The following is a 20165-nucleotide window of genomic DNA, read 5'->3' as shown; positions in this document are numbered from 1 at the left end:
CTCTGTTCTGTCATAAAGTCAAGACACAATTGTTTTCTCTCCAGAAAGAAAATTGGTGAGAAATTGTTTACATGAATACAAACAAATTCCTTCAAAGAATGGGAAGTATTGAGGCAGCAAATATCAGATTCATATCTCTGGTTCTTCTGAGACCTATAAACACCATCAATGGGTGGAATTTAGCATTCTGGATAGCCTGGTGCAAATTCAACCAGATGATACTGCAAACACACAGCGTACGCATGAGGTTATTTGTTTTCTCTAAATATTCAGGGTACCAGCGATTAAAAAACACAATGCAATGCACATTCATAAGCATTCGATAAATACAGGCTAAGTGAACAAAATTCACACATTACTGAGGTTCTTCTGGGGAAACAGAGGTGAATCCAATTTGAAAATCTAAAAACTTTTTACAGCGCCCTTCCCTAAGATTTCCAAGTGGCAAACAAACAAACCACCAATAATGAGAGCAAAATGTATTTTCTGTTATAAAAATGTTAAGTATAGACACACCCTCAGTGTAAATCAACAGCACTGAACCTGAACTAATTAAGCTCCCACAGACCACAGCCAATTTAGCAGCAAGCATGAAGAAGAGCTAAGATATTTGTACCTGCTTAAAGGTAACCTTGAAACTATTTTGCTGAATCTTTAGAATTTTTTTTTCAAAAAAAAAAAACCAAAGGTGTATGACCATATGATTCTAATTAGTAGAGAGCAAGAGGGCTGAAACTGAAAAATCTGTCACATGAGACTGCTACTTCTCCTTCCACTGTCGTTCCAACAGCGAAGAACTCTTTTCCCCATGATCTGTAAGATGCGTGATACTCTGCACACACTTGAAAAATAAACGCATTGGAAGATGGTTGTTACTAAGATTTTAGGGACATAACATTTGGTGAGTAACTTGGTATGGGTAAGAAAGACAGCTTCATCTAATAAAAAAGAAGTCTAGAATTGTATTCTTCTATTACGTACACCCATTTAGAACCAACGCCATAACCCAATCCATTCCTATCTAGTCAACAGCCCAGAGGTGACGTATAATACACTACACACTTGCACAGTCAATAACTCTGGTCATACACTGGAATAAAACTGTGTTCTAACCAATGACTGTTCTTAAATTAGTGGTAATTTTTTTGATCCTCCTGAGTATAAGATGTATTAAGAGCACATTTTTTGCCAAGACGCAAAAGCAAAAATATACATAAGCTACAAATTTGGATCTGTGCACATCTAATGACCAGGATTCCATGGAAATTTGACAACAGCAAAAATAGTAAACATAATTAGCTGATGCATCAGTGTCAGGGAAAAGGAATACTTCTAACTCTCAGCTAAATTTCTCCAAGAATTTACATTTCCTCACTACAGACTGACTTGAGATTCCAGAAAGAGCCTCAATTATTAATATGTGTTCCTTTGTTGCTGTTCTTAGTGCCTTTTCAACATTTCTTTTTTTGTTGTTGGTTTTGATGTTCTTGTTGCAGTTAAAACCTGTTCCTTGAATATAAACAAAGAGAACTCTTTAGAAAGTCAGAGGCATTTAAAACTAAACGCCTTATTCTTCAGAGACTTTTGATTTTGTTCCTGGTAAAATATTTAGCTCCCAGAGGACTCCAGGAGAGCTACGGAGTTGAGATTTTCTCAACATCTCAGGAGTAAACAGTTCCATCTTTCATTTTTACCACGACATTTCACCTTTCCTGAAATATAGTGTGAATCATTTTAATCTGTAACTTCTTTTCTTTCTCTACAGAGACAGGGGCAGGTGGGCAATGAGGTCCTAACCATTGCATAACTTCTTCCTATTAGCCCTCACTAGTTACACCATGTAATCGAGTTACTTATACATCAGATTCCTTTTTTAAATAAATGGAATGATAGAGTTAGCGTTTATTGTTTTTTAGATCAACTTTCAAGGCAATCTTACCTAGATCTACTTCCTGCTGAGCGAAATCTCTGCAGGGACTCTGTGAGTCACATTCTCACTGACACTGGGAAGGAAAAACATGAACAACTCTGCGATGGCTACACGAACACATTTCTAAAGGGAAGCAAATTGCCAGTGTTTACCCCTGAATGGAGAGGAGTGAGGGGACTGTCACCAGGGCACCAGGAGGAGGATGTGGGACACTCTAAATACCTACAACATCTGACAGTCCTCAACGCTGCCATGACTGCAGGTTGTTCTGTGACACTCCTCCAGGGGCACATATTCTAGAACTCAGGCTTGCAAAAGAACATATCTACAGAGTTTCAGGTTGCCAAGCACCCGGGCAGGGAGACTGCTGTTTCTGACACGTTACGTTAATTTCTGGAGAACAAAAGGTTCAAACGTGACTCCTCCAAGAATAGCAACCACTAGGCAGCTCAGAAAGATTGAGTAACGGGTTAGGGCAAAATGGTCTGCCAGGAAGAGGCAAAAACTTTCTCGTGAAGATATTAAAGAATTTTGCACCCAGTACTCCACAGAAATTGAAAAGGAACCGTGGGGATGTTACAAAGGCACGCAGCGAAAAGCAGCATTGAAACAGGTGATGGGAAGGAGAAAGTCTATTCTGAATCACAACTATGCTGTGCATCTTGGCTCCGTGCACTTTGGGTTTATTTGCACACTCTTTTTAGAAAGAGTGGGGGTTGGGGATCCAAAGCGGATGAAAGAGTTATTTATGAACAGACGGGACACCAGGATGGGGTGGTTAGAAAGCCTTGGAGGAGTGTCTGGACTTGTGGATAAAGGCAGAAGCAGACATATGGGGAAATCTATATAGAAGAAACAGAGAGAGTGAGGAAGAGGCTAAAACAGGCAGATGGCTGGACTGTAAAGGAATAGCATTATGCGGGGGCTCTAAAGAAAGGGAGATGGCCCTGGGAGGGGGGATAGCTAAGGGAAAAAGAGGGTCAGGAGGTGACTGCTTGGAAAGTTTTTTAGAAGTTGCAGAAATTAGATATGGATAAAAATATTTTTTTTAAATATATGTAAGAGCCAGGAGGGAAGTAAAGCAAAATGAAAAAGATATCCATTAAAAAAAAAAAATCCGTGAAAAGTGTTCAAAATTAACAGCAAATAGTTTTTACAGAAGCATGAAGAAATTATCGCTAATAAAAACTGAAGATGTAGGGAAGGGCCCTCCTGAAACAGACCTTCTATGAAACCACCACTAGACTGCAAATGATACTCACTGTCCAAATTTTTTTACTGCATTTCTGAGGCACAGTAAGTACTTTCTGAGCACAGTAAGTACTTTCTCTACAGGTTTCTTGTGCCACTCACCATGCTGGATAATAAGTACTTTCACTCCTGAGGCCAGGAACTGTGTCTTACTGATCTTTTTATTCTCAGCATTTAGCAGTATAGTTGGCATCAGAAAAGGACTCAGTAAGTAAAAAAATGGAGGAAGGAGAACAATGAAAAGTTACTTTACGAGTCCCAACAAAAATAGCAAATAGAACGAAGCTTTCTAAATCAGGGTTTTGGAATTTACAGTCAGAAATACAGATACACACACACACACACGCGCATGCACGCGTACCTGATGGGTAACGTATTAAGATAATTTTTCTACTGACGTGGCCACTACTATGTTGTGAGCAGCAATATATCAGAGCTAATATTCATCAACTCAACATAATCAATAATCATCACTTATTAAACGGTGTCTGAATTCTCCCCCCTATCATATGAATGACTCCAGTCTTCATTGGGTGGGTAGGGACCTCAGTAGAGCCTAGAAAAATCATAAATTGTGTTTGGCTGTGTTCCACCTTTGAAGATTTATTATCGAGTTCATTAGTGTTTAAGAATAAAATCCTCTCAAGACAACTAAAACAAGCATACTTTGCTTCATCTGATGAACATCAGACATGACCAATCAATACTATAGTCAAACAGAAAGTATAATATGGCGCACTTGTTTAGGAAAAAAGAATTATTTCCTCTCCCGATTAAGTGGAAAACCAACCATCGGTAATATAAAGCTTGCATAGGACAACCATGTATCAAATTTATATTTCATTAAATAGAGTTTGCCCTCAATGAATGACTTCAATGTTGGGATTTATACCACTAATAAAGTCAAACAAATAAGAAAGTACTTAGGAGTAAACAAAGGAAGTGGGTCATTTTGGGCAATGTAAGGTCTACATGCTTCAAGCCCACGGTATTATTTCCAAAACGAATCACCCAGCTTATCATTCTTGAGGAGAGTCTCCAACAAACGTCAACTCTAACGATGTGATTAAAATGGATTGAGGAGCTAATAATCATCACCATCACACATTCTCATCATCGAAATGCCATGGCTAGATCTAGGTTCCTAAACCTCAGGAACTCTCAACTTGCTAATTACACCAGCCTCTAAGAGGCTGTGTAAGGGGGTGCCTTTAGTTGCTCTTCCTAACCAAACTCTTGCAAATTAAACCCAGAACACAAGGGAGGTGATTTCTTTGGGAGGACTGGTGGCCAAGGAAGGCTGGAAGACCAAGGAAGATAGAAAATCATAATGTGGCCACCTCTGATAAGTGCTGCTGCCCACAGCATACGGATATGTGTCCAATTCTGTCTTTAGTTTGATATATATATATAGGCTATAAACAAGGGAGGAATCTAAGTACAGCTGAGTCCCTCACACTGCAGTCTCGCAGAAGAGGCAATGCCAGCTTAGAGTGCAAGCTGCCCAGGGCGCCTGGATGGCTCAGTTAGGCATCTGACTCTTGGTTTCAGCTGAGGTCCTAATCTCAGGTGTCATGGGATGGAGTCCTGCGTCGACCCTGTGCTCAGCACAGTCTGAGACTTTCTGTCTCTGCTCCTCCCCCTACTCATGCTTACTCTCTCTCCCCCCCCCCCTCTCTCAAATAAATAAATAAAATCTTTTAAAAAAAAAAGTGCAAGGTGTCCTTAAAGACCCTTTGGATCTATGGCTCTATGATTCTATTTCTATACTCTGAGTTCTACTTGGAAGAGGCAAACACTCTCCCCTTTTTCCTTCAAAGAGTCCACAGAAATGCAATGACCAAAGATGGTCACAAATTTTCCACAAATTTTCCACAAATTTCCACTATTTTCCACAAATCTAGTGGTAAGAGCGCTGAATTCTAATTTAGGTTCCAGCCACAAAAACTAGTGAGCATGTCTCTAAAAGACATGTGCCTTAACTCCTTTATCTGTCAAATGGATATACAGTAACTGCTTTCTAATGCAGATGTAGATAAGGATAAAATATGGGGAAAAAAATAGGAAATCATTGAGTCCGTGAATGTCCCTTCCCATCCTACCATCTAGCAAGTGGCACAACTGAACAAGATGAAGAAAAAACGCCAGCAGGACTAGATGTCTATCTTTAATAAACTTCATTTTCAAATATAAGACAAGAAACATCCATGATTTAAGTCTGCCCATCAACAACCTCAAGAAAAGCTGCACTCTAAACCAGCCTCCCCAGGAAGCCCACGGCCACAGGGCATGCGACCCCCACCCCTCATCATTATTAAACACAGGCCCAGGTAAAGCACTCTGGCTTCTATCAAAGGGCACATCAAAGAGCAAATATGTACCCTCACATGTTTAGGATTGCTATAAAACCTGAAAATGCAAGATCAATGCAACAGACCACAGGGACCCATAAAGCCCAAAGGAAACCAGAGAGGGCAGGGGTCTCCCCAGTTAATGTTATCCCAAGAAGGTGTGTTCTCTGGGTGCACAGCTGGACCCCATTAGAGCCTCTCCAGCTGCTCTCAAGATCACCCAGCAGCCTCAGCCCCCAAAAGCTGCAAGTCTGAACTGGAAATTCATGAGAAAGTATCTTCAAAGATAAGTTCCTAGACCTTCTGCAACCCTTGCTGACTTTTCCACAAGGAAACATTTAACAAAAATGTAACTTTGAATCTCCAGGTACACAGTGCCTCAGCCCAACACACAAAAATAGCGCGAACATCATTTTTTAAACGGTGAGGGTTCATAACTTCCTGCGGAACTCACAATCTTCTGTTCTCTCAAAGGAGTCTAAGACTACTCTTCATCAACATAGCTCTGTCTTCTTCCTCAGTGCTGTTCCACTTTTGAATGTCTCATTCCTCCTGCTTCATTTCTTTGTTCTTCGTTTTTTAACGAAATTTGCTGGGCACCTACTCTGTGTGCCAGGCATTGAGGATGCGTAATGGGGGGCTGGGCCCTTGTGGAACTCCCGTGGTGGGGGTGGAAGGGAGAGAAGAACAGGGACACGCAATGAAGGAATGCACAAGCAGGTCAGGTAGTTGAGTGCCATGAAGAGAGATGCAGCAGTGAGGGTGTTGTGAATGCTTTCCTGGGCAGGGACATGTACCCTAGGGAGTGACAGGATGTCCCCAGAAGGGATGGAAGCCGTGGAAAGCGGTGGAGGAACTGAGAAGTCTCTCCACTTCTTGGTCAGACACTCCCCAGGAAAGAGAAAGCTTGGGTTTCTGTCGGCTCCAGTGTCACCCAGACTTCCCTGCTCTATGAAGACAGAGACAGTAGAGAAGGAGGCGGGATTTAAAAGTGAGTAGCTGCCCTCTGTCCTTCGGCACCCCCACTTGTTCTTTGAGTGAGCAAATTAGGACTCTTCTCAAATTAAATTTCAGTTTAAAAAGCTTTTTCTGTAAGACTGTGACATCTATCATATCTATGGCTTTTAGAATATCAGGACATGAACCTCAAATGCATATTGCTAAGTAAAAGAAGCCAATCTGAAAAGGCTACGTACTGTAGGATTCCAACTACACGACATTCTGGAAAAGGCAAAGCTGTGGAGACAATACAAAGATCAGTGATTGCCGGCAGGGAAGTGGAGAGGGGCGGGCAGTGCACAGAGGATTTTTAGAGCGGTGAAAATATTCTTTATGATATTATGATGATGGATTCATGTCATTACACATTTGTCCAATCCCACAGAACATTCAACCCCAAGAATGAACCTTAACACAAACTAGAAACTTGGGGGGGATTATGTTGTGTCAATGTAGGTTCATCCTCAATTACAAATGTGGCAGCCCGGTGAGTGATGTCAACCGCAGGGGGAAGCAGTGCACGTGGGAGGTAGGGGGCACATGGAAGATCTCTGTACCCTCCTTTCACTTTTGTCGTGAACTTAAAACCACTATAAAAATTTTAAATCTTAAAACAACTGGGGCCCTGGGTGGCTCAGTTGCTTGAGAGCCAGACTGTTGGTTTTGGCTCAGGTCCTGATCTCAGGGTTGTGAGATCGAGCCCCGCTGGGGCTCCACATTCATCGGGGAGTCTTCTTTCCCTCTCCTTCTTCCTCAGCCGCTCCCCCACCCTCTCTCCCTCAAATAAATAAATGAATCTTTTAATTCTTTAAAGATTTTTATTTATCTATTTGAGAGAGCGAGCATGGGGGAGGGAGGAGGCAGGCAGAGGGAGAGGCAGAAGCAGACTTCTTTTGAGCAGAGAGCTCCATGTGGAGCTCGATCCCAGGACCTGAGCCAAAGGCAGACACTTAACCGACTGAGCCACCCAGAAACCCTTAACTGAATCTTTTAAAAAGCCATGATGTTGCTCTAGATTCCACTACATTCCTGTGAGCACATGAACATCATGACACAGTGGAGAATGGCTGTAAAAACTCTGCGGTATGCCAGTCTAGGGTGTCTCGTCCGTTCTCAGAACAAATGTGCACGAGCAATTCTTACCCTCACTATACAGACGAGAAAACAGAGGCTCTAGTTCCTTTCTTCATGCTCTGCTGTACTCTCCATAAAGAGACTTCACCATAGCTAACACCTCCTGGCTAACAACAAGGTTATAATCTTCACTGAGACTGTCAACAACACCACACTTCATGCAAAACTGGTCCTCGTTCTCCTCTAGGAATAGTCTTGATGTCCAGCATTTCAGGGCTGGTGCTCTGGATTCTTCAACTTCTGTGTGATCTCTACTGGCATTATTTAAGCCACGATTAACAAACTCCAACAGTGCATGAAGATACAAGGTCTGCCATGAATTTTCAAAGGGGGGCAGAGGGGGAAATCTTAGCAGTCTACAATGAATCCAAATTCTCCACTAAAATGGAAAAATTTGAGTGTAGAGGCCATTTGTCACTTAGTTAAGACATAAGCAACAGAAAAAGAAAGGGAAAGATGTACGCATACATTTTCAAAACTTCTCTGTTAGAAACAAAAGTAATACACATTCTTTATTATTGACTTAGTCGAAGGAAAGAAAAAAACTGTAATACTACAAAACCTCAAAGATCAGGTTTTTTTATTATTTTATGTCCATGAACCTTATTACATCAATTGAGAACAGTAACAATAAAATATGTATTTTCTTAGAGGCAAATCCTAAAAAAAGAGATGAAATCATCTCCTTTTGTGCTAGACACAAACTCATTGAAGCAGAAATAAATATGGAACAGAAAAATGACAAAAATACAAAGTTTATGCCTTGGTTCAATTAATAGGTATAGAGCTAAACAAATTACCAGTTGAAGGCATTCTATGAGTTTCAGCATTAAAAAATCAGAAGAAAAATGCCTATAAAACAACATGCACCTGGTCTTGATAGTAGAATCCACAGCAATTTCCAGAAAGTAATATTTTACATCTGGAAACGGTCCAATGACAAATGAGAACAAACCAGTAAATCCATAAAAGGATCTTAGTGAAGCTTATATTTTTAAAAAATGTGTTTCTACTTTCTAGATCTAAGATACATTCTACATAAAACTATAATTCATACTTTTTAGCAGATTAATCTGGCCCTGATGTAAAATATTAAAGTCATTATTTCTGGTTATCTTTATTATGTTTCAAGTACTCCCTAGACTTTAAAGTTATAAAGCTTTTATTAGCAAATACATAGAAGTAACATCAACAGTAATATTTTGTTATGTTTCTCGTATCATGATCTGCAAAGATCTCAGAACATTTAAACTGTTAATAAGTCCACTTTTTCCTTTCTGTGAAATACAGAAAAAAATACTAGTCTTGAAAGTTCTAAAAATTTAATTCCTTCAATATTCAAAAATGTGTTCTCACATAACAACAGTAGGAGTTGGGGGGGGCAAAAGAGGGGACAATCAGCTCTGAACACCTCTTTTCAGCTTCAGGCCATGAAACCATAGCTCTACAGGAACCAATCTATAACAGAATGATCATGAATATAATTACAGTAACCTAGTGCCACCCTAAACATATGAAGACTTTCAAAAACTAGTGACTTTGCAAAAGCAGAATTGTAGCCAACACAATTACCCAGAAACAAGTATCAGCAAATATAAAATTGATAGTTATTAGAATGCTGCCCCACTGTGTAAGACACTTTGACAGAATGCTATGTTTGAGTCATTATTATTGGAATTACCACAAGACAGATTTACAAAGATGGAACATATAAACAATAAATAAATATTTTCAAATTTCTGGGGTGTCTCTATTTTGAGATTCGTTGCTGGTACAATTGAAAAAATGTGGACAAAGAGCATTTTTTCCTTCTGTCTCCCATCATACTTCTAAAAGTACTTTTTGTTTTGTGACTTGAAAGCCTTGAAGAAAAAGCAGATTACTATGCTATCACTTTTTTGGGGGAAAAAAAACGAAAACAAGTGTTCTAGCATTCTGGCCACACTACCTTCCTTTCTCAACTGTTTCCTTCCTCTTTTGCCTAGTATTTTGAATTATGTTCTGTTGATAATAGGAGATTCTAATTCCCCTGAAATAGGACACGAGCATGCACGTATGTATGTACGTATGTGCCAAGGAATGGGTTATTTTTCTTAGTTGCATTGGCCAAGGATCTTACAGAATTTGAAGTTCTCACAGCTAAGAAGCCATTTTTGGAGAGGCTGCTGTGCATTTTGTCCCTCACAGGACAGGCTCCTGAGGTCTACATAAGCAACTCCACTTTGCCTCCCATGTAGCCAGGAGTGATGGACAGATCTTAATTCAAGAGAATATGCTGCTCCAGCAGGACACAGAGACCTATCCAGGTAATGGTTAACTTGACAGTGGGCCCTCATCTGTCTGGATTTGGAGGGCAGACACGTATCTTTAGTTTAAATGAAGAGAAAAAGGGCAAATGTGTTAGGAGTGATTGTGTTGCCACTTGCCCCTTTAATTTGCATCACTGGTAAATGAGTATGCTATCATTTGCCTCTGCTTTGCTTCACAGATGTCTACGATAAAATCAATGTGAAATGCACTCTGGCAGTCTTTTCAGCCAAACCACAATATTGAACGTAGCTCTAAAATATAATTCACAAGTGGCCTTTCCCTCTTAGACCCTTTTACTGGTTGGGAACATTTGTCCTAATAGGGCAAGGCCTTCCTTTTAAATAGATTGATATTTATCTTTATTATTTGGATATATTAAAACATGGTCTAACAAACAAGTCTGAATATAACACCATAGCTGGTGCCTGAGCCAGGAGGCTGTCCAGTAGGAAGGTCTTGAAAGGATTTCTTTGGTCTCTAGAGGAATGGATTCCAGATAAAGAGTCAAACTGTCCAGGTTTGCCCTGGACTTTTAGTGTTGTTTATCATATTGATATGCCAGTGTCTTTCCCCAAATACTAAATTCAAATGAAGCAACAGAAAAATTATGGCAATATGAGGCATATATGATACAGTGATCCTTTGCCAAAAACAAATGTAAAAATGGACAACAAATTCATTTTCCGTATCTTCTCTAGATAGTTATATATCTATCTAAGAAGACTATAGACAGATTTCACAGATTAAAATGAGAGAATGAAGGTTCAATATTTTGGACAGAAACTCTCCAGATTCAGGGGCCATTTCATACTACATTCAGAAGTAGAAAGCAAACATCCATAATAATTGAGCTTAGAAATGAAAGGGGTCTTTTAATTTCAGCAATATAGTGGTCAGAGATTATGCACTCCTGCTGAAACACACACACACACACACGCACGCAATTCCAGATAAAATATAATAGTGGAAAAAAGTTAAATACATACCCAAACTCAAAAGAAATAAGATTCCTAGAGGTAATTCACAGCCTGAATGGAAAACACATAACTGGAAACTTTAACAGATCTATGGGCTCTGAGGGATAAGGGCTGGACTTTTAATGCCCACTAAGAAACAGGTCCTACACAAAGCCAAAGATTTGGAAAGGTTGCTAACTCCCAAGTCATTGATTCAGGGAAGTGGCAAGAAAACATAGTTCTGGCAAGGCTCTGGAAGGCAAAAAGAGAGTTGCCTATGAGTAATCAAACCTCTAAACATTTTCCATATGTAGCTGCAAAATCTAAATTTATACTATTTGCATAGTTTGGGAACCCCAAGCCATAAAATTAGTGTAAAAACTGATCCTAGACCAATGTAACTCCTGGGAAACTGACAGAAGGTAACATAAAACCACTTTGTAGGAGCTCCCATAACCCAGAGCACACAGAACTTCCAAAGAAAAAGAACACCACCCCCGATGAAGTTGAGCTCACAATCAAAGATTAGAAACATATGCAAAGCAATCCACTGTAGAAGAGTCCACAGACACAAGATAGAAGATTAGCACCCCAAGATCTTGACAAATACAATAATTCGAAAGAGACTAAGCAAACAAATGTACTTAAAATATTAGTAGAGACAAAAGAAGGAAAAGAAATCACAATAAAAGGGCAAGTTTGAAATGGAACCAACTAGAACACCAAAAAAATATAGCTATTGAAATTAGGAAAACAGATTTTGGGTTAAACAGCAGATTAGATGCAATGAAAGCTAATTTAATGAAAAAAATAGAAGAAATTATGCAGAAATCATCCATTCATTCAACAAACACTTCTGTTGTACATTGTGCATCCATTCTGAGTGAGTCACTCTAGTAAAAATTTGGTTTGTATTATTGAACAACAACAACAAAAACTTTGATCCTAGTAGAGCTTATATTTTAGTGGATGAAATAAAAAGGTAAAAATGAGAGAAAATATAAGACAGATATCAAGGGACACAGTATAGAATGAAAAGTTCCACAAACCTTCTAAGAGTTCCATTAAGGAAACAGAGAGAATATAGAAGAGTTGATATACAAAATTATTAGTTGAGATATTTTCAGAATTTTTGAAAGATAGCAAAATCAGCACATTGAAGCAGAATAAATAAATTTAAAAATAGATGTGGACACATCACAGAAAATCTTTAGGTACCTAAAACAGAACATCTCAAAAATAGATAATAATTTTTTTCACTAAATAATCATTATATATTGTCCAAGAATAAATGAATGTTCAACCCAATGTAATTGTTTAGATGACATCTCTTTTGACTTGTTACAAAGATCTTTACTTATTTGCAGGTCTTCATTACTGAGAAATGTTCTTTTTTTTTTTTCCTTTGGTGTTTTGTTGTATTTTTGTGTATTTTTATACCAGTCCCCTAGTATGCCTGACCAAGAGTTTAACTATATTTTCTGAGAAATTATAAAAGCCATTGTTACTACATTTTTACAACAAGTTAGAGAAGTTCCTTACATATGAATTTATTATTCCTAGATAGATAGGCAAGTAGCTATCTAAATAAATCAACAAATAGGTTCCTGTTCCACAAGCATTAAAACTGAGACATATACAAATCTCACAATTTGGGCACCTGGGTGGCTCAGTGGTTGAGCATCCGCCTTTGGCTCAGGGTGTGAGCCAGGGTCCTGGGATCGAGTCCCACACTGGGCTCACCATGGGGAACCTGCCTCTCCCTCTGCCTATGTCTCTGCCTCTCTCTGTGTGTCGCTCATGAATAAATAAAATCTTTTTAAAAAACTCACAATTAAGAAGGCAAAGGAAAGGTTACAACTTCCTTTTCACAAACATCTATTTTATCAATAAACCATTGTTATTGGTCTATCAAGATTTCTTCTATATCCACAGGACTTCATTAATTTCTTCTACTTTACAAATTCAATCATGACTACTCCTTTGAAATACTATGTCCCATATCCATTTTGTCCAAATTATTTCATTTAACAGAAAAATATAGGGGATCCCTGGGTGGCTCAGGGGTTTAACACTTGCCTTCAGCCCAGGACGTGATCCTGGAGTCCCAGGATCGAGTCCCACATCGGGCTCCCTGTATGGAGCCTGCTTCTCCCTCTGCCTGTGTCTCTGCCTCTCTCTCTTTCTCTCTCTCTCTCTGTCTCTCATGAATAAATAAATAAAATCTTTTTTAAAAAATTAACAGAAAAATAAAATAACAGCAAAACAAAATATATTTCGAGAATAAGACCTCCACCATTGCTAAGGTCATTGAGTATGTATGCCCATGTATGTAAAACTGTAGCTGTCTCTTTCACATAGTTAACTCCATGGTATGCTATTTGAAGACCACTGAATTCGAAAATGCTACCAAGTGAGTGAGTAATAATGGCAGTGCAAAGATCCTCTGTTGCATAAAGGAAGAGATAAATTCCTGTTACATGCTCTTTTCTCAATTTCATTATACACATATTATCTCTAAAATCATTTAAAACCTTTATGTGGCATTTTATGTTGCAAACTGCATTTTTAATGTAGTATTCACAATTTTAGAACTAGTCCTTTTTTTACATTATTTGTATATTATCCTAATTCAGCTAATTTGATCAAAATCCCATAAATTAGGAAAGCATGATCATCTAGATGTGGTAGCTACAAAATATTTAAAAACACAGGTACCTATAAGTATATTTTACAGGATTAAAATTGCTTAAACTGTGTCTGAACCCAAAATTCTCTTTCTAAATAAAAATTATGTTAATGCTACCACATTAGATTCTGGCTCATTATTAAAACTGTCCTTTAAATGTTTATGCTTACATATTCTAAGCTAAATTCTCAGAAACAAGTCAGTTATAAAAGTAAAAATTTCAAAAGAAAGTTATATAATTTACAATAAAAATTTAATTATAAAAGATCAAGAAAGATAATTTAACTACCAGTACCTCTGCTACAAAATGAATACATTCTTACTTACTACCTAATGCAATTGTGAAATAATTCATCTGCTTCTTGGATCAAGATGGACAATAACATGTACGTCCCTAATTATGGACCCTCATCCTTTCTGTACTTACTTATCTCTTCAGCTGATTCAACTTATCAAAGGAAAAGAAAATAGGACATTATTTAGCATAGTTAGAAAACCATTAGGCAGTAATGCTCATTCACCTTTCCATCTATGCTTGACTAGGAAACACTAAGACCAACATTAATCTAGATTTATATTTACTACCACATCACCACCTCCACCACCACCAAAAAAATGTATGAAAATTAGGTTTAAAAATACGAACAGGAATATATTTTTTCTTTAGTTCAAAAGATACTTAGGGAAGATATATTAAAAGTCTGTGAAATTGACAGCAGAGCAGAATTTATTTCTGTAAGTTTCCATGAGTATAGTCTCCATAAATCCCATCAACGGAAGGCTGAGAATAGAGCAAAATAGCCTCATGGAATCTTAAAAATTAATTTGCTTGACTATTATTTAAAACATATATTATTTAAAACATACAGTGGCAGGCAGTTGCACTACTAGAATCTCTGTATTTTATGTATTTGGAATTATTGCACTTTGTGGGAAAAAAATCTGCACCCAAAACGTAGTGTAAAAGGATACAGGTATAGTAGCCACTGCATAAGATGTGTTTCATATTTACTGCACAGATTTTTTAAATGGTTAAAAATTCTTACCAGAGATAACATAATGAGGAAATAAAAGAATATCTGTTTCTGATATAACTTTCCCACCATTTACAATTTTACCTTGCTATAGACATGGCAGTAACCAACACACAGACATAGGTATGCAAACACATGCCCAAGCAATTTGTCACCATAATATTAAGATCATGTCCACATTTATTTACTTACTTGCTTACTTATTTATTTTTGAGAGAGAGAGAGCATGTGCACAAGTGGAGAGGGGCTGAAGGAGAGGGATAGAGAGAATCTTAAGCAGGCTCCACAACCAGCATGGAACCCAACACAGGGCTCGATCTCATAACCCAAGATAATGACCCGAGCTGAAATCAAGAGTCAGATGTTTAACCGACTGAGCCACCCAGGCATCCCATGTCCACATTTATTAAATAAATTGTCACACATTTATGAAGGCAAACCCAGTGGAAAATTCACAATACTTTCATCAACTCATCCCCATTTTAACCTGTAAGATGTGTTCAGAGAAACTCAATAGACATAATTTTGAATTTACACATCAACTGAAGACTGAATAAATTACACATAACCTAGAACTCTTCAGCTATGGTCAGCTGGGCACACAACCACTTGTTGGTGACACTTAAAATCTCCCGGGCATTCTCTACGTGTGGTGTCCTACGCACTGCACAAAGAGACTTACACATATTTTCTCTTTTCATGCTCACAAGGATGAAATTAGCATCTCAGTAACAGTGGAGCTCAGTCCTGGGGAGCTCCATCCTGGGGAGCTCAGTCCATGGAGCGTCTAATCTTGGTTTCAGCTCAGATCATGATCTCAGGGTCCCCAGACCGAGCCCCATGTCAGGCTCCATGCTCAGCATAGAATCTGCTTGTCCCTCTCCCTCTGCTCCCTCTAGGTCCTCCCCCCACCCTTTCTCTCTAGAATAGATAAATAAAACGTTTTAAAATAGAAAGAAAGAAAAAGAAAAAGAAAGACAGACAAAGGGCATGGGCTCTGTCTGATGCCAGATCCTGTAGGTCTGCACTCTAGATCTTACTTAGCAATTGTGTACCTTAAGGTATATTATTTAAATTCTCTAAGCCTCATTTTTCTCAGAGGTAAAATGGGAATAATGTCACCTACAAGGCTGGGAGGATTAAGAGATTAAATGAGATAAGAGACTGCCTTGGCTAATAACTAGTACATGACAAGTGCTCAACAAAGATAAGGTTTCCTCTGATCTTTTCCAACAAAAATTATCTTTGACAATATACCATAAAGGTAAAATGCTCTCCTTTTCCATTAGAAAAGCAGCAGAAATCATCCATAGTCTGAATTCATCAAACTTGTCAAGCTGTTCAACGTCCATTATTCTTTTTTATTATATTTAAGGCACTTAAAATAATCTCCCAGTGATTTATTCTCCTTTTAACTCGATGCAGTAATTAGAATATCTTTTATGATACAGCGGAGTTTTCATTTCAGTCAAGGTGTGACTGTTTTAGAAAGCCACCGCTCACTGAAGAATATTACAACCCAGAAACTAACTGCTTTTATTCTCATTCTGAATAGAAGCACAAACACAAAATGAAGAGGATACATAGTGTATTTCTATAGCTGAAAGATGAAAACGCTCAAGCATGCAGAAGCCAATAATTCCCAAAATACCTTTCATGAACTGAAAAACAGATATGTACGTTGCCATGGCATTCGGCAAAATTAATACATTTGAAATTTGGAATATGTATGAAAAAAAAGAAGTATGGTAAAGTTCCCCCCCACCTTCCCATAATGCTGGCAATATAACCATTTAAGAAAAAAAAAAAATCAGTCCGATATCTGTTTCCCAGAATTAAAAATAAAGGAGAGCAAAAAGTTCAGCATATATTCAAGACCCAAAGTAAATGTGGAAATTATGTATTATTGTCAAGTGGAGGCTTGCTTCACAACAATTCTATCGAAGATGCTAAGAGCACACAGACCACATGTGTGTCAGGATTCCATCCCAGCTCTGTCATTAGCTAGCTGGGATAACCTTGAGTAAATAATTTAATTTCTCTGGGATTCAGTTTCCTCAACTGTAAATGATAACTTCACCAACAATGTTTATTAAGCACTTCCTGTGTGCAAGAACTGTTGTAAGCATTCTGTGTGTGTTTATTCCCTCGTTTAATCCTTACAATGCACTAGGGAGCTCAGTATTACTATTATCATCCCATTTTCAAGGAAAGGAAAATGAGTCACAGAGAGGTGAAATGACTCATTCTAGACCTGGGCTCCCCTGATCCGAAGGATTTAACCTACCTGCCTCATCAATCTGAGGCTGCGATCATTTCAGACGTTCCTCCCAAGTGTAAGATCCCGAGACTCCATGCTCTCTCTTTTTGGAGACCTGCTTTCATTCTTACTTCTATAAACTATCGGTTATCTTCCTTGACCTCATTGTACGTTTCTAGGGGTCAGATCCTAATTACACATTTTTATTCACACCTGCCACAAATGAGGACTGAATCCTGTATGTTATATGCACACTCAGTGCTTTGTAAGTAAATTCCTAAAGGCAGTAGCTGAATCTTTATGGAGCAGGAATGAATCACTTGTTGCCCTGGGGTCCATCAGCCAATACTTTCGAGAAACAAATAAATGCACCTATTAGTCAGCTCAAAAGACTGGAATAAACAAGCAAAAAATGACAGGATCAGCCCTCAGAGAGCTGATACAAGAGTTTTTTGATAACATTTAAATGTAAGTGTATTTCTAGAGAACTTCCACAGTAGGTAAGATAAATCATGCCCGGGCATGTGCTGTGCAGGAGTGTGCACATGATATATCGTCAGAGGCAGCAGAGAGTCTGACTGCAAGGCAGGACTATAGAACCAAACTGTTCACACTCAAATCGGGCCCAGCCCATCCAAAAAACCAGGACCTTGGAAATTCAACTTAGCCTACACCTGTCTGTGCCTCAGTCTTCGCATCTGCAAAACAGGAATAATACCAGCTGTTACCTCACAAAACAGTTGTGAGAAGTGCACGAATTTGTAAATGGAATGTGCTTGAAACTGTGCTTGGCACATAGTTAGGCACCTAACCATTAGCTAGTACTAATGCGTGTACATATACCTACAATTCTCCTCCACATTAGTACACGTGTACATTGGGTTTTTTCTTTCTTTTTTTTTTTTTTTGTCATTTATGACCAAACAGTTTTGTCTTCCAGTCAAGGAAATTAACCTTTGCTCTTGAATTCAGTGAAGTTGTCCCATTTACTTTTCCATTCATCCTTCCAGTGAATAATAATTAAATCACTTCCCCGGGGAAAGAATATACCAGGAACAAGAGATGCAGCAATGTTCGAGGGAGACCTGGACCCTGTGGCCTGAGGAATCCATGCTACAGCAAGCAAGACAGACTTTAAAAACAATGTGATCCACAGGCTGCTTGGGGGTTTTGTTTTGTTTTGTTTTCTCGTAACTTAAGAGTTCTATTCAGGACTACCCATTGCTTGCTTTCAATTTCTGTTGGCTTTTTGAAATCCAACATGACCTCCCAGATTAAAAGACATTTTACATTTTAAAATGCAGATGTCTAAACAAAAACAGCTACGAATTAAATGTGTAAAAGTAAAAAAGAGTCATGCCGAACAGTTGCAACAGACCATGCTATTTTGCACGACGTTAGCAAAAATCAGTGATAAATCAACGTTTACGGAAAATATCTCCATTGTAAGAATTAGTAATAACAATGAGAGTAACCAGGGAACAAGGGACAGCCAAGTCAGTCTGCAGTGGATTAAATTTCCTCTTATTTTCCAATGATAGGAGGGGCCTGGAGAAGATAGAAAGGCCAAAGTCTCAGTTTTGAAAATCTACAAATAAGTCCCCCCCAAATTCACCAGATGCACAGCATGTTCCTATGATCAAGTATCAGCAACCAAAAGTAGGTGAGAAAAATAATAAATTTTCAGCTTTGAAGGCTGTAATAATATCGCCGTTATAATTCATCCCAATATATCAACACAGGCTTTACATTAACAGCCTTACGTTCAAAAATAGACATAGCATCACCCTAACATTTCATACTTTCAGTGTTTGGAAAGAACGTCAGGGAGAGCTCCCAGCACGTGTTTCCATCAATCAGAGTAACTGAAGGGGGGGTGGGGGGGGAGATGGAGAAAAAGAAAGAATGGGGCAAGGAAAGCAGACTCTGCACTGCGTGGGCCGCGGGATCGTGTTCCAAGCTCTCCCCGGTGCGGGGCCCGGTCCAGGCGGGCTCCCCGACAGCTGCCGCCTTACCAGTACTTTGAAAACAGACAGGGCTTTACTACAAATCCACTTTTACAGTTTTTAAACTTCAAAAGCCTCTTTGCTGAAGCAAGGCGGACTGTACTGCCATCTAAAATGTACCCCCCTTTAATTTGTGGTTATCAGTGTTGTCTTTTTGAAATGTGATGGTAGAAAAGAATATTCTGTGACGGGGATTCCTAAAAGACTATATGGCTGGACGCATTTCAAGATCCTATTCTAAAGTCCCCTGTGAGGACAAAATTTCTGTGAAGCCGACATCTGTGCTTCTCTCCACGAGAGGACACTCTGATGGGTTAGACTGAACTGGTCACTTGTTGGACAGAACTTACTAAAATTTTGAGTTTTGACACCCTGCAGATCGAATCAATACAAAGCTATGGAGCTAGCCATCTACAACTACCACTGGTATCTATTTATACCCATTGTGTGAAGAATTTAAGGATTAGAAGGACTCCTAAGAAGGGGGAAAAAAAAAAAACAGGTGCAGATTTCCCTAACAAAGCCTTGTCTGCATCCAAATGTCCCAAGACACTGAACATTTCCTAGGCCATCTTCTTGATGCACTATTTGAGACAGTTGCGAGAAAACTTTTGCCCAGGGAAATTCAACTCCGCCAAAAGAGGCTGGAAAACAATGCTATAAAACCCTTGCTTTGTGACCTGCTGCTCTGGTCTCAGACCTCTTTGGAAAACTGCCATTTGTGCAGTAATTCGGTGATGTACAAAAACAAGGATGAGGGCATAAAAATAATAACTCTGTTTAATCCATTTAGACCAGAATTTGAACTCCCATCGAATATCCTAGCACTCATACTCTTTGCCATGCAGCCAGGGAGCTGGGGGAGGTTTTGTGACCTTACCAACCCCACCCTTCCCATTTCAAGACCCCCAGTGATCTTCTGGGTATTCAGATGAACCTCTTATTCTGCTCAGTAATTTGAACAAGTCTGAATAATGCTCAAAAATGCGAATATATGAAATTTAGGATAAGATTTGAATCCCGATTTCTTGAAATAGCAAATGTGTGAAATGATTTGCTGGGCATACTGCACTTAGGTTATTTTAATGGTTCACATGTGGATTTATTGCTTTGTTTTCTGACAATTCTGAAAGGGAGTTCCAGGGAGGAAGACACTCCATCCAGGTGGTGTTCTTCGCGTAGGTGGTAATCTCCAAGCAGTGGTCAGCAACTTAAATGATTTGTAAAATAATTACAGGCTGTAGC

General features: G+C 38.8%; 1 protein-coding gene across 15 annotated transcripts in view; it reads right to left on the bottom strand.

The window, feature by feature from the left end:
* The window catches only part of TCF4 (transcription factor 4), a 360507-nt gene that overhangs the window by 300286 nt on the left and 40056 nt on the right, over window positions 1–20165 (bottom strand). The window contains exons 1-2 of one of the 15 annotated variants that reach the window (XM_077892157.1): window positions 2157–2171; window positions 1940–2003 (exon numbers count right to left, since the gene is read on the bottom strand). The exons of 13 other annotated variants lie outside the window; for them this stretch is intronic. Coding sequence is in view for 1 of the 2 variants with exons in the window: in XM_077892147.1 (XP_077748273.1) it covers window positions 2157–2184 (28 nt within the window). In the remaining variant the exon portion in view is untranslated. Of the gene's footprint in view, window positions 1–1939; window positions 2004–2156; window positions 2214–20165 lie in introns of those variants that run through there. One more of the 15 variants, XM_077892147.1, reaches the window with a different exon arrangement.

The sequence above is a fragment of the Canis aureus genome, chromosome 1, assembly GCF_053574225.1.
Source record: "Canis aureus isolate CA01 chromosome 1, VMU_Caureus_v.1.0, whole genome shotgun sequence".
In the NCBI taxonomy this organism is placed as follows: domain Eukaryota; kingdom Metazoa; phylum Chordata; class Mammalia; order Carnivora; family Canidae; genus Canis; species Canis aureus.
The sequence above is the reverse complement of the archived record's forward strand: the minus strand, read 5'-3'. Positions and strand labels throughout refer to the sequence as shown.